Source organism: Dipodomys ordii, unplaced genomic scaffold, assembly GCF_000151885.1.
Source record: "Dipodomys ordii isolate 6190 unplaced genomic scaffold, Dord_2.0 Scaffold33, whole genome shotgun sequence".
In the NCBI taxonomy this organism is placed as follows: domain Eukaryota; kingdom Metazoa; phylum Chordata; class Mammalia; order Rodentia; family Heteromyidae; genus Dipodomys; species Dipodomys ordii.
Genome location: NW_012267249.1, coordinates 7,855,321 through 7,869,722, shown reverse-complemented (window position 1 = coordinate 7,869,722; position 14,402 = coordinate 7,855,321). Strand labels below are relative to the sequence as shown.

The 14,402-nt window shown below is 43.2% G+C and overlaps 1 protein-coding gene across 2 annotated transcripts; it reads right to left on the bottom strand.

Annotated features, from left to right (window-relative positions):
* Positions 1-1,510: 1,510 nt before the first annotated feature.
* On the bottom strand, positions 1,511-11,989 carry LOC105986168 (cytochrome P450 4A12-like). Of its 2 annotated transcripts, none has more exons than XM_013016959.1 (12): positions 11,532-11,801; positions 10,744-10,885; positions 9,509-9,553; positions 8,890-9,017; positions 7,606-7,730; positions 7,083-7,237; positions 6,571-6,677; positions 6,296-6,486; positions 6,062-6,195; positions 4,749-4,813; positions 4,522-4,598; positions 1,511-2,076 (listed from the first exon to the last, which is right to left on the bottom strand). In XM_013016959.1, the coding sequence occupies exons 1-12, from the start codon at positions 11,718-11,720 to the stop codon at positions 1,908-1,910; spliced, it is 1,527 nt and encodes a 508-aa protein (XP_012872413.1). In that variant the 5' UTR covers positions 11,721-11,801; the 3' UTR covers positions 1,511-1,907. The 2 variants fall into 2 exon arrangements, with proteins under 2 accessions (XP_012872413.1, XP_012872414.1); XM_013016960.1 differs by lacking the exon at positions 1,511-2,076 and adding an exon at positions 11,975-11,989 and having other exon boundaries at positions 4,518-4,598.
* Positions 11,990-14,402: the final 2,413 nt, after the last annotated feature.

Sequence of the window (14,402 nt, the reverse complement as noted above, 5' to 3'; positions counted from 1 at the left end):
AAAGAAAAAAGCCGGGTGGCACTGTGGCTCAAGTGGTAGAGTGATAGCCTTGAGCTGAAAAACTGAGGGACAGCGCCCAGGCCCAGAGTTCAGGCCCCACGACCAGACCCCCTTAAATAAAATGAAATAAAATGTCCCTTCATGCATACATGCATCTTGATCAGAATCCAACCCCTGTTTTCATGTATGTACATCAAATACATTGACCATATTGGTCTTTTTCACCCTCTCTGCCAAGGAGTGTCCTATGGAAATTGCTGCTTAAGATCTTATATCCACCAGTTAGACCCATTTGTCCACTTGAGCTCTTCTAGCCCTTTTAGACATGGTTCATTCTCTGAGATTTATGAGGAATTTTCAAGCTGTATCTGTGAGGAAAGCTGACAGTTGCCTGATCACATGGCCAGGCTGACATCTCTTCTCATTCTTATTGGGGTTGTGAAATGTAGGGCTGTAGGATCCCCAAGGCTTTTATGACAGACCACACCTGAAGTCTCTTATGATCCACTTAAGACAGTCTCTAGCTTGGTGCTCTTCTTAAAAAATTGTGAAAGCCGGGCGCTGGTGGCTCATGTCTATATTCCTAGCTATTCAGGAGGCTGAGATCTGAGGATCACAGTTCAAAGCCAGCCCGGGCAGGAAAGGCCATGAAACTCTTATCTCCAATAAACCACCAGAAAACTGGAAGTGGTGCTGTAGCTCAAGTGGTAGAGCACTAGCCTTGAGCTGAAGAGCTGAGGGACAGCGCCAGGCCCAGAGTTCAAACCCCACGACCAACCAAAAAAAAAAATTAATGTGAAAAAATGTTAGCCTTAGAATGGACCAGAGGCACATTCTTAGAGATCTTAGAGCCAAGCCCTTTGTTCAAACTTAGCCCCAGCAGCTGAGTGGATGCCAAGCATCTGGGGTCACATAGGCGAGGTCTCCTGGATCATGTGGGCCAAATAACACTCAACTGGAGCCCTGGCACTCCAGGCAGATGCCATGAACTTCTTTAGAAAGGATGTATCTTCTCTGTCTTTCTGAACCTCTTTCTTGATCAGGTATATTTTATATTGTGAATTTATTGCAAGGAAGAGAGATGATAGAAGAGCTTATATAAGAAATTGTCCAGTAGATAGAGACCTTTCAGGAGAGAAATAAATGCAAATGGAGAGTCAGGTGGCTATCATGTAGAGACTGAGGTAGTATGAATAATGGCTTCTCACAATATACATGTCATAATTGCAGGAGGACAATTACTATGATCTGTTTTATCACAGTGGGCACAATGTAATAAAAATCACCATTATAATGGACAAGTAATGTAAACATAGAAGCAGAGAGACCTGAAGGTGCTGCCATATTTGAATATTAAAGCATCCCAAACTCCAGAAAGGCAGCCTTAAATATTGGAAATGGGATAAAGAAGAGATACACCAACAGCCCTAATAGTCGTGGCCCACAATATCCTGTGTTTGTTCTGAGACCCATATGAAAATTTTGATCTTTAAAACCACAAAAGACTATATTTCTGTCACAAACATGATTGTAATTTATTATAAAGCAGTTAAAACTTCCGATACATAAGTAGATAAGCTCAGCTCAGATAAGCAGCAGAAAGGGAAACCTTATGTTCAGATGCAGATGGGTGTTAGGACAGTCAGGTGATTAGGGATCATGTGAATAGTGTTAAGCAGGTAGACAGGAGAAAGACAGGCAGGCAGATAGGGATCCTGGAAAAAGATAGGAAAGGAAAGGAAGCCAAGCAGAAGAGCTGCAAGCAAGTCTACAGGATATCAAGCAGCATGGAAGAAGGGCAAGTGAGAAGACAAAGCAGGACATAGATAGATAGGCTATGGATAGGAGCTGGTCACAAGAAGACAATGCAGGCAGAAAGTTGACAGAACTTCTTGTCCCCTGTAGAATTAGCTGAGTTTCCTAAGACGAAGGTGGATCCCATTCTTGGACTTCAACACAAGTCGAGGGATGAGGATGGGGACCCTGGTGGGATCTGGCAGTAGCTCAAAGCGGAGCAGGGTCAGAGCCACGGCCACCTTCATCTCATTCATGGCAAATTGTTTCCCAATGCAGTTCCTGGGCCAGGGAGAGACAATGAAAGGAGATGGGGTCTCAGAACCTGTTCTGAGCTGGTCAGATATGGGCTCCTGAATCTCCACCTAGAGTTGGACATTCAGAGTCCTCTTTCCTGAGCCTGACTTCATCTGTCTCCTTACAGATCTCTCTCTCTCTTTCTCTCTCTCTCTCTCTCACACACACACACACATACACCCACATACACACACACACTTCTACCCCCAAGCCTTCATTCATACTCTCTTGACTTGCCACATCTTTTTAAACAGCTAAGTTTGAATCCTACTCTGATAGGCACGAAGACTGTTAGGACAGAGATAGTTTCGAACTGACAGAATCTATTACTATTTGTTATTTTAGAGTGAAGCCATTGTTACTTCACTCCTTCTCCTACACTTGTTTGGTTCCCCCATGTAGATGCTACTGGTCAGTAATATGATCCAGTGCTTACGTTCTGTGTGGGCAAAGGACTTAGGATCCATCCCTACAGAGTACTCATAGAGGAGTAGAGTAGATCATGAAAGAGGCTCTGGATCAAAAATTCTCCAGGTGCAGATGATCTGATTCTCCCTCCCTCCCTCAGTCCACCAGCATCCAAACCCAAAGCTATCTAATTCTGCTCCAGAAATATCTCCTCTTGTCACTTTCAATTTCCTCTCCCAGATTGCTCTGGTCTCCATGACCACCTTCCCTCCACGCTGACATTCCCATGCCACCCATTACAAACGATAGTGTTCCACCCTCTCTGGACTGCTGCCCCCACACACCCCATCTTACCTCCCCAGGCCCACTTCCTACCACATCTCATGTTGAGGTCATTGATAAAAGACTCCCTCCACCTCTGCCTGCACATTATAAAGGCTCAAGACAATGACTATCTGGCCCTCACCCTTCTGCTACTTGTTCCTCCCTCTGTGCGACACTCAATGCTCCATCCTTTATTCAAAGACTGTGCAGAGTGCTCGATTATGGGATGTTCCACAAGAAGCTCAATGAAAGAATGAGTGTGAAGGAATGAAAGAATGAAGTCTGTCTTGCACACAGGTTTATAGTTCTGAATAACTTGCTGTACTTGTCCCTGAGTCTAGGACAGAAGCATGTATCTCTGTATTCCTTCCCCTTAGCATAGCACAGAGAAACATACTTTGAATATAAATCATACTAATTCACCTGTAATTAAACTCACGTAATTAAATTTCAGAAATAAAAGAAAACAAAATACCTGGATTGTACCTATTTCTAGCTAAAAATTGAGATACTTAGTCTTCTCTTCTCCTCCAATGGCTCTATCACCTGTGTAACTAATTTCTAGAAATCTGCCTTCCACCAAACAGCAAGCTTAAAGGCCTGTTCTCTGAAAATGGATTAGCCTTATAACATTCATCAATTAACTGGATACTGGTGGCTTACATCTATAATCCTAGCTAGTGAGGAGTCTGAGATCTGAGGGTCACAGGTGGAATCAAGCCTATTATCTAGAGACTGTTATCTCCAATTAACACCCGGACAACTGGACTTCCAGCTGTGACTTAAAGTGGTAGAGCACCAACCTTGAAAAGAAGAGATCAGCGACAGTACACAGGTCCTGAGTTCAAGCCACATAACCAAGAAAAAAATTTTTTTACAGAAATATTAACTCAAGAAAGGCTGTCTTCTCTTAATTACTTGTAAGACGGATTTCAACCCATATTCCACAGGACAAGTCTTGCAGATATTGTGCACTTTTACAGCAGATTTCACTGAGCATGACCGTCTATATCAACAGCACTTCCAGGTCAACTTATCATAGTGCACACTAGAGTAGTTTACATATCATGACTGAATAGTGATTTTTCTCTCAGAGACTATTGTCCTCATTCTTTCTCCCCTAGTCTTGCACTAAGTAGTTCACAACATAATGATGGAGAAATACTTCTCTAAAGTCAGACTTTCACTAAAGCCCAAATGTGTGAGACAACACTGCCTGGTATTCAATAAATATCCTCTATGGTGAGCTGCAGATTTTCAGATACATGACTTCAACAGTAGGCCTTCTGACTCTACATCTATGAAAATTTTCAATGACTCATTGTAGTGGCCAACCTGAGAATTAAGTAGGAAGGTGATATACTACATTGAGATAATGGAAAAGACACACATCTACTTTATGATATCTGACAACACCTAGTTTACATGATAAAAGAGAATTTTGAAAGGGCATGTTCCAAGAATGGAAAAGCGCTACACTACAGTGAAATTTGGAGCAAACATTGACAAAATGTTTTGTCTGGACATTGGTAAAGGCAGTGGGTCAAGGTCCCTATGGGCTCAGATATAACTACAACCATTAACCAGGAAAGGCACAGTTGCAGAAGGCACTCAGAAAACTGCAGAATTATGAGCACCAGGCAGGTGCCAGGACACTCGCCTTTTCTCACACCCATCACCCTGTGAGCAGCTTCTCACCTGGATCCTCCAGAGAAGGGTAGGAACGAGTGGCTGTGGCGGGAAGAATCTGGGGCAAACCGGAAAGGGTCAAACACCTGCAGAGAAAATACCAGGACCCAGAAACAGAGGAGTCAAGCCCTGCTTCCAACCTAGGAAGGGACAGCATGCCTAGATCTGGGATTGATGGGAGGTGTAAGGACTAGGTGTCAATTTCCCTCCCTCCTTTCTTCCCAGGACTCTCATACCTCTGGATTGGGCCACACCTTCGGGTTATGATGAAGAGAATAAAATGAGAGTGTAACTATGACACCTGTGGGATGGGGGGGGGGAGACAGAAAAGAATATTAATGCCAGTGGGGTAGAGGTCTGGTCCCTCATTCAGCAGAGGCCACGTATACACAAATGGCATGGGTGACAAATAGAATCACTTTGAGCAGAATTATAGCATTAATGGGAGGTGGATAGCTTCAGAGGTGGTGTTTGGAACAGCACCTAGTACGGCTTAGGAGAAAAAACCATGACACAGACAAGAAATCAAGCTCAGTGTTAATAGGAATTGAAGTGACAAATCACACTAACCAAGAATCTTCCACTAGCCTTAGAGAACATGCATTGAACCATTTAAGAATTAGAACTAGGCCTCTGTAATAAACTGCTTCCGTTTTGTTCCCTTCAGTTTCTGTTGTCTTTCCCTTTAGCTATACTGAGGTTCCTGTCTTGCAGAAAGAGTTGCTATCACACCAAGTCCTCCAACTGGATTTAAGGACTGTGGACACTGTGTCCTTATTCTCATCACTGACCCAGGGCTACTTCCTTACCTGTGCTTGTAACTTTGACTTACCTCGTCCTGGCAGACAGGTTCCTTTTTTCTCTCTTGCTCTCATTCTCTATGCTTTGTAGCTGTCCGTTCACCTCTTTCATGGTTTTCTAAGCTCTTCCTACTTTTCTCACTTGAAAATATGGTCTATTCATGGAACCACAGGAGGACCTAATAATCCACGCTCTTAGACTGGAATATACACAGCCAGACATCTACTTGATGACAAAAGATGAGATTCCAGAGTCTGAACAAGATCTATTATCTATTCTATGTTTTCACAGCTTCAGTGTAGCAGCAGTGGGTTCATACCGGGTGTGGAATGAGTTAGTGGATGTTTTCCTACTATGGAATAAATCTCAGAACCAGACATCACCTGCTTTTCTATTAACTGGAAAGGTCCTCAGACATTATACATTTCACCTTTAACATAGGATCCCTGAACTTCCCCGATTTACCTTCACCTATGGAAGGAACCTTAGCACTTAGCCAGTCTCCACTGCTCTGTCTATCTTAAAATGCACAGTAGTGAGAATTGGAGGAAGGGTGGTTTTGAGATTTTGTTGAGGTTCAATTGTGCTAGACATTTGCATTTCTCTCATTCTAACTTCAAAGTAAGAATCCAAATTAATTGCAAGGAAAGGGAGACTCACTGGGTTCCAAACTGTGGAAGCATATATGTATTTCTGTTCCGTCCTTGCTCTGCGGAGTGCTTGGTGAATGAGGGTGGGAAGCTCATACCTTTGGGTAGGGAGCGTCCATCTGGAAAGGTGACAGGTTTGCTCAGTTCTCTGCTCACCAGGGGTACTGGTGTATAGAGTCTCAGGGCCTCCTTAACGCACATGGTGGTGTAGGCCATCTTGTCAAGGATTTCCCTGAAATGAAGCCCATCTTCAGGGTCAGGCAGGGCCTGAGAAGACTAGAGTTTGCCCCAGTAGAGTGGAAGGTTTCCCCACACATTGAGCTCTCACTCACCAGGTGACAGAGGCTCCATTTCCCAGAAGGCTCTGGACCTCCTCCCTGCACTTCTGCTGGTGTTCGGGGTGTGTGGCCAGAGTGTACAAGATCCAGGAGATGCCACTGGCTGTGGTGTCATGGCCCTCGAACATGAACGTGTCCACTTCGGCACGCAGGTCCTTGTCAGACAAGCTGCTTCCATCCTCCATCTAGGGGTGTTATGGTCAAGAGGGAAAATTTTCCCTCAGGCTGCATTTTTCCACAAAGCCTCAGGGCTCTGCACAAGCACTCACTTTGGCAAACAGTAGGATATCCAAGAAGTCTAAGCGCCTTTTCATCTTGACCTTTTCCAGCTCTCCCTCATCTTGCAGCTGAGCCTTCCTCTGGTTGATCACCTTGTCTGTTCCAGGACAACAGTTACCAGGCAGGCAGAGTCAAATGTTACAGCACCTCCCAATAGCCTTCCCTTTCCCCAGTCTGGGTTCTCTGTAGGAAACAGGGTGCATTTGGGGGTGGCTATGTGGGTCAGGGCTGGAAGTCTAGCACATCAGCTGTGGGGAGCAAAGAACACAGAAGCCCTGATGAAAACTGCTAGGATGAGTGTTATTTAATAGCACAGCACTAAGCACTGGTAATTCCTGTATGGTACCTGATATCCTGACCTCTCAGTGTCTATAACTTATACCGGCATAGTACTCTGCAAGAGTGTGTCTCTAGCTCAGCAGAGGTATCTATGTGTGAGAGCCATGACTGTCATTTGGGTTAAGTCTGATAAAGGAAGAGAGATTGGAGGGACAGACAGAACCTGTATGCTCGTGGGCAAGCTGGCAGGCATGGTGGTATGTGCGGCCATTAGAGGTCAGACTGTAGATGACATCATTCTGGTGAAAGACATTCCTCATTCGGGCAAAAACCAGGTTGTTCAGATCTCTGATAGCCTGGATGTAGGCCTTGGATTTCCTGAGAAAGAGAAGGCACAACACACTGGGGTTTGGGAGATCTCACACACGGAGTGAGCTCACTGTACAGAGTCCCACAATAATGGGAACAGACAACCCTGAGAAATATCTAAGTTCTATTTTAAGGGCCTTATGGAGATGGCATAAACATCCAGTGTACCACCTGTGTTGGAGATTAGTGGTGTATGTCTGGGCAGGAATGGGTCAGGTCAGGAATTTGAAGTTCCCCTGACTTTTGAATTCCAATCTTGGTTTTTGTTTGTTTTGCTTTGTTTTTGAGGTGAGCATTGCAGCTTTCCCATTTGCCTCTCAGTTGAGTAAGCCCCTCAGCTAGTAAGAACAAAGACCCTGCAAATGAATGTCACTGACCTGTTCACCTGGATACACTCTTGTTGGCCAAAGGCACACTTCATTATGGTGTCCAGAGTCATCAAGGAGATGTGTTCAAAGATCTCCAGAGAGTTGTCCTGGATGCTGAGCTTCTCCCATTGGTCCTGTGATGGAGGGTGACATTGACAGTCTCATTTCCCACTGGAGTGTCTATGCTAAATAGACTTGGTTCCTTTCCTGTATCTCCATCTATCTTGTTTCAAGTCCTTGGCTCAGATGCCCTTGTAGCCAGTTAAGTGTGCGGAGCAATACTTGTAGTCTGCCTATCTGTCACAAAATGTTATTACAAAGCTGGACATAGATACATCTGGTCACATTATAAATTTTGAGAATAACTGTCACTTTTTTTCGGTTGATGAAAAAGTCCACAGTGTAAATACCCTTCTGTTTCCTGAAAATTTTGTGGAGTAGACTTGGAAATTGATAGAACCCCAAATATGAAAACACTAGTTAGCATGGAAAAGAAAGCCTGCTTGGCCTGCAGGAGCAATCCTATTGTTGGTTGTCTTGGACTCCAATTTTTTCATTCATTAGAATCTTACAGAACCTTGCCAGGTTGGAATTTACTGTGAGGTAGGATTGTCTGTGGCAATGTAGGCCTTGTGTCCATCTCAATGTATGGGTCAGCATGGCCATTCAGAAGCTCTGGGGCCCTGATGATTGAGTGACACCTTAGAAGCTCCCAATGCAACTGATTCGGTCATTTCCCAGTCCAGCCAGGGACAGGTAGCTTGCTTTTGGTGAGAGTTTCTATTCCCCCACTTTGCTGAGCTGAGAAAGAAGGAGAGGGGCCTGTATCTACTGTGATACCTTCTGAGTAGGACAATGAGCAATTTGGCTCAGTCCTGGGTCCTGGATGCTTTCTGTTGCACTTATTACAGAGGAACTGTTTCTTACTGCAATTGGGTTGATAGCATTAATTTCTGTGATTATGTCTGATGGTTTCTGTGTTAGAGAATGGAATATGAGTGAGTGGGGGGGGTTGTCTGTCATGGGGCTTCAACTCTGAGCTTGGGCCCTGTCCCTGGGCTCTTCAGTTCAAGGCGAGTGCTCTACCCCTTGAGCCACAGTGCCACTTTCGGTTTTCTAGTCGTTTATTGGAGATAAGAGTCTCACAGACTTTCTTGCCTGGGCTGGCCTTGAACCTTGAGCCTCAGATCTCAGCCTCCTGAGTAGTTAGGATTACAGGTGTGATCCACAGGTGTCCAGCTTTATGAGTGTGTTTTGTGAGTAGGTGTGTGGACATGAAAGAGACAGACTCACCAGCATTACTTGAATGGAGTCCACCATGATTCCCACATAGGGCTTCAGGATGTCATAGTGGAAAGCTGGAGTCAACATCCGTCGGTGCTGGAACCATGTCTGTCCATTCAGCAGGAGCAAACCATAGCCTGGACAGAAGATGGATATGGGCTTGAGTGTGTGAGAAAGGGAAGCAGAGTAACAGCAGGGTGATATGAGAGAAATAGATTGTGAGAGTGCTGGGGTGGATCAGGAAGACAGAAATTCTTGGCTAAAGGAAATAAGCAGCAGCACCTTTCAGAAATGTGAATCTTCCAATTGTACTTGTATATCTGATATGATTAAAACAGCTGTTAGATACAGGTTGGGGAGACTTGAGGGCAGATCAGGGGGGAGCCTTCACTAAATATGAGGCTGAGCACGGTTAGGAGTCACTGGGAAGAAGTGTAGAAGGACGCTGAGTCTCAAGCCAGAAGTAGTTGTTTTTTTTTTAAAGTAAAGGTCAAGGTAGAAGTATTAAAATGGAATTTGTGTTTAAGGATTGGTTTTGACAGTGATAATCTTTTGTTCTCAGTAAGGTCAAGTGATAGTACTTGGTTAACCTGAGGAGTGGCCATCGCTCTAGTTAAGATATACTTACCAATCCATGGAGCCACAAATTTGTAGGTACCATGAGCTTTCGGGTCTGAAAAGTAAGTGAGAGTTATTCATTGGAAACAAGGGAAAATAATAGGATTAGAGGCACTGATGTTCTGACCAGGGGCAGACATGATATATTTTTTGTCTGCTTGTATTTTTTTCTTTTTTTGCAAATTACAGTATGTAAATTGTACAAGTGTGGTTTCATTGGGACATTTCTAAAAATTCATTCACTATATCCTTATCAAATTCACCCTCTCTCATTCTCTCTCTGACCTCTTTTTCCCTTCTTAAAACAAAATTTTTTTATTCTACTTTCAAATAGCAAAATAAGTACTTTAACCCTATTCATCCTCATTCACCATCTTTGATATCTTCCCTAGTCCTACTGGTGTCTACCTTCAGAGTCTGTTTTACTCCACTGTCATTCTTTTATTTTTAGTGTATATTAATTGTACCAACCGGTTTTACTCTACTATTTCAGACATGCATATGCTTTGTTTTGCTCTGAATAACCCTCTTCTCTGTTTTTTCATTGCAATCCTCTATTAATAACTTTCATTGAGATGTCTTGTACTCTCTACATACACATTGATAATGCATTCCAAAAATTTTCTCCCCCCACCTCCATTAGATTCTAAGATATGACATTTTTATTGTTGTCAGTTGACAGCTTGCATTTCCCATGTTACTTCCCATTGCCCACCTAACCTCCTCTGTCTCTGTCATGATAGTCAGCTAGACTCAAGAAGACTGGCCTCATGTTCCAGATGCTAGATACTCCCAAAAATGGGATGGTAAGTTGGTAAGAAACATAAACCAAGTCTTCAGTGCTAAAAAATAAAAAAGAATTTTGAGGCTTTTCTACAGTGTGTGTTTAGGTTGTCATTCATGACCCAGGTCAGTGACAATCAGACTTTACACACCCAAGTCAATGTGGATATGTTTGTTTCTCTTATATAAGGCAATGTACATAATTGGTTACCTTAATCTAGTTCATTTAGCTAAAAAAGATAAAGAAAACAGTTGAGCCCCATTTCTGTTTTACTGTATAAGTTGTAAGCACATAAGTAAATACTGTGTGCTATATGCTAGATTCTGGCTTCAAGAAAATAATGATAGGCAGTTATTTAGACACAGCTAGCTGAACTGCTATTTCTTTCTGTAATTTCACAGGTTCAGGGTATGTGTTAAGAGTGGAAGATCTATGGTTGGTGGGAAGGGCTTAACTCTCACCTGATCTCCCCAGAATCACCTTCATATAGTCGGGGTCATAGACTACTAAGCGTGCTTTGCTTCCCCAGAGCCACAGTGGGCAGGCACTTGGAAATTTCTCAACTCTTGAGAGAATCTCTTGCAGCTCCTGATCATTTTTGACCTGACATCATTGGAAAAATGAATGCTTAAAAGTAATTTTATAGTAGCCACAGGGACAAGTTCTGAATATTTCAGTGAAGTCTAGAATTTGGGGCAGAAAACCATCTAGAAGGCTGACTCTTGGATAACAGCTGAGGCTTGGTGCTTAGTGCTAAAGAGGAGAAAAGTCTGGAAGGACCATCTACAGACTTCCAGGTGAAAGGATGCCAGGACAAGCCGGGCGCCGGTGGCTCACACCTGTAATCCTAGCTACTCAGGAGGCTGAGATCTGAGGATCATGGTTCAAAGCCAGCCTGGGCAGGAAAGTCCGTGAGACTCTAATCTCCAATAAAGCACCAGAAAACGGGAAGTGGTGCTGTAGCTCAAGTGGTAGAGTACTAGCCTTGAGCTGAAGAGCTGCAGCACCCAAACCCAGAGTTCAAGCCCCACAGCCACCACCACCAACAACAACAACAAAAAAGGATGCCAGAACAGACATCAGACCTGCTTAAGGAAGATATGTGGCTAGAGTCCCCGTTACTGGATAAGCACAGGTGGAGAGCTATATTGTCACTGGAAGGCTTGGTATTTTGTTCCCTGGTTTGTTGACTAGTCTCTGAGAGCCCTGGCCTCCCAGCTCTTTCACTCCCCTTCACTTTCCTTCTTACCTTGTGCCCAAAGAACCAGTGGGAGGGTGGACTTGGGAACTGCTGGAAGGCTTTGAGCAGCCACTGCCTTTGCAGATAGAATTGAAGTGCCTTGAACAGCAGCAGAAGCAGGCTGAGCAGCGAGGCCACTTGGAGGAGCCCAAAGAGGCTGCCCAGGAGCCTGGTGTGGCTCAGTGCAGAGTCACTCATGGTGCACAAGCTTCTGGATCACTGACTGCTCCTCACTGTGACTGAATCCCCAAACCTTCCTGGGACGATTGCTCCACCTCCCTATGGGAGGAGAAAGAGGGGCATAGCTTGACCTCAGAGTCTAGAGTTGATTAACCAGGAAGCCCCATCTTGAGAAATAATGAGATCAAAGCATAATGGGGGGTGGAGGGACAGGAAAGTAGGAGAAAATTTAGGGAAGGGATAACAAGGTTGACTAAAAATGTACTCATTACCTTACTTGTGTAACTGAAACCCCTCTGTACAGCACCTTGATAATAAAAAAGAAAAAGAAAGCATTAACAGATGGAAATAGTGGATGGTCATTCTCCACACCTTAGGTTGTTGAAAATGTTTATTGAAAACCTACTCTGTGCTAGGCAGTATCATTAATGGAACAGATTTTAAAAATACATGACTTGATGGCAATGAATTTATAGTCTAATTTACCAAAAATTTAACAAGCCTTCTGTGCAGGTGTTAGCACTATGATTTTAGGCATGAGAATCTTTTTGCAAAGAGGTAAATTGACATGTTAATTGGGAAATAGTCACTGGAAGTGTGTGGAGGAATTAAAATATTTTCCTACTGGGCTCCAAAATTGCGTCCTCCAGCTGTCTTTAAAATGTTCTTTCTGGGCTGGGAAGGTGGCTCACTGGTAGAGAGCTTGCCTTGGATGCATGAGGCCCTGGGTTCAGTTCCTCAGCACCACATAAGCAAAAAGAAAAAAGCCGGAAGTGATGCTTTGTCTCAAGTGGTAGAGCGCTAGCCTTGAGCTGAATTGCTGAGGAACAGCGCCCAGGCCCAGAGTTCTGGCCCCACAACCAGACCCAAAAACAAAAAACAAAAAATGAAATAAAATAAAATAAAATAAAATGTTCTTTCTGAGTCCTCATATCATTCCTCAGTTAAGATTTGGCTGGTGGATGGAACCCAGGACTTTGATTCCAAAGGCTCAAGGCCCAGATCAAATCACTACATATGTAGTCTGGAATTCACCCTCTCTGATCTCAGTGTCTTCTTTATAAGTCTGGATAATAATCTCTTTCTGATATACCTGCCCACAGGACAGCCTATTCTTTCAGTCATTCCACAAATTCAATGAAAATTTCTTGACCTCACAGACTAATGGAGAAAGGCAGATGATTAAGCCAGTACATTCAATATGCTGTATTGGAGGAATGACATTTTTATGAAAGGAGGAAACTAAAACAGAAAGAATGTGGAGTCTTTAAGCATGAATAGTTCACCCAGATGGAATGTTCTAGGTGATGGGATAGTAATCAAAGAAGGAAGGGTAGAACATATTCATTTACAATATCTTCATCCCTTGTTTCCTATTATCATGAATAATGGCACAAATAAGCTCCATTGCAAATTCACCCCATTTATATTACTCTTTCTCAGTGTGTGTGGGTGGGACAGACCTAGGGATTGAACTCAAAGCCTTGTGCTTTTAAGGCAGATTCTTTACCACTTGAGCCAGGCTTCCACTCCCTTATGAAAGCTTTGGTTATTTTTGAGGTAAGGTTTCACTTTATTCCCTGGCTTCCTCCTAGTTGTGCTTCTTCTTATCACTGGAGATGACAGGCAGGTGCCACTGGCCCAGTCACTGTATCTGGGATAGTTGAGTGCACATCACTGTCACTGACTGAGATGGAGCATAATAAGCTTTTTAGGAGATGGTGGTGGAATACTTTTTGGAGAGGGAGAAATACTTACCTCTTTAAATACATTGTTTATGCCTCTCTGGCTCTGAGATCCTCTGATTGCCCCCTTACTACCACCCTCTTCCTTTTAAACCATCTTTTGTGGGTCTCAGACTGTTTTCATATCAGCCTTGCTTTTTCATGACTCTTGAAGATAAAATTCAATACAGAATACAAAGAGTAAAATACAAAAGGTATCTCATGGAGAATCCCTTAAAAACCTACTTTTCCAAAATCTAGGAATTTGTACCAGTGCCATCCAAATGCTTTTGCTCAGCACACTCTTTTGTTTGCTACATATTGATATGTAATTCATTAATCAGTTCACAGGGGCAAAGTTCTTTTCTTTCTTGTCTGAATCCTGAGCCTGGTGAGATCCCAAGGACAGAGGGCCATGCAATTATTTATACCTGTTGTGTTCAATTTGACAGGCTTCCTGAGGTTATTTTCTATCCCAAGTTCTTTATAGTTGTGCTTATAATCACTAACAAGTAGCAAATACTCTATCTTCAGAGCAGTGATCAAATTTTACCTGATATCTCTCACAAGAACATTATAAAATAGTATAACAAGCAAATCTCAGCAAAGATGGGAAATCTATAGTAGGAAGATTATTCATCCAAGACCACCCAGCTATCATGAGGTGCATCAAGATTCTAACCCAGACCATCTGCCTTCAGGAAGTTTACTGTTCACAATTACAATGCAGGTAAGGATTTAGTTGAGCATCTTGTCTCAACCAAATCCAACTCCCGGCCACAACATGGAGTTGTAGCAGTCCACAACTCTCCTTTCTGTTTTATCCAGCCTGAAAGTTGTAGAAAGAAGTGACAAAATACCTTGTCTATTTGGTGGAAAATATTCTGTATATATATTTGAAGTATGAGCTTATGTCAGAAAAAATTGTATTTAGAACAAAAGATCTACTTTAGAAGTAAACATCTGGGGCTGGGAA

What these genes read in the sequence shown, in the direction of transcription:
- LOC105986168 (XM_013016959.1), bottom strand. Translation starts at nt 11,720, where the DNA reads ATGAGTGACTCTGCACTGAGCCACACCAGGCTCCTGGGCAGCCTCTTT. An exon ending in ACTCCATTCAAGTAATGCTG is followed by an intron (nt 7,731 to 8,889) that starts GTGAGTCTGTCT and finishes CCTCCATCACAG; the next exon opens with GACCAATGGGAGAAGCTCAG. An exon ending in TGGACGCTCCCTACCCAAAG is followed by an intron (nt 4,814 to 6,061) that starts GTATGAGCTTCC and finishes CCCATCCCACAG; the next exon opens with GTGTCATAGTTACACTCTCA.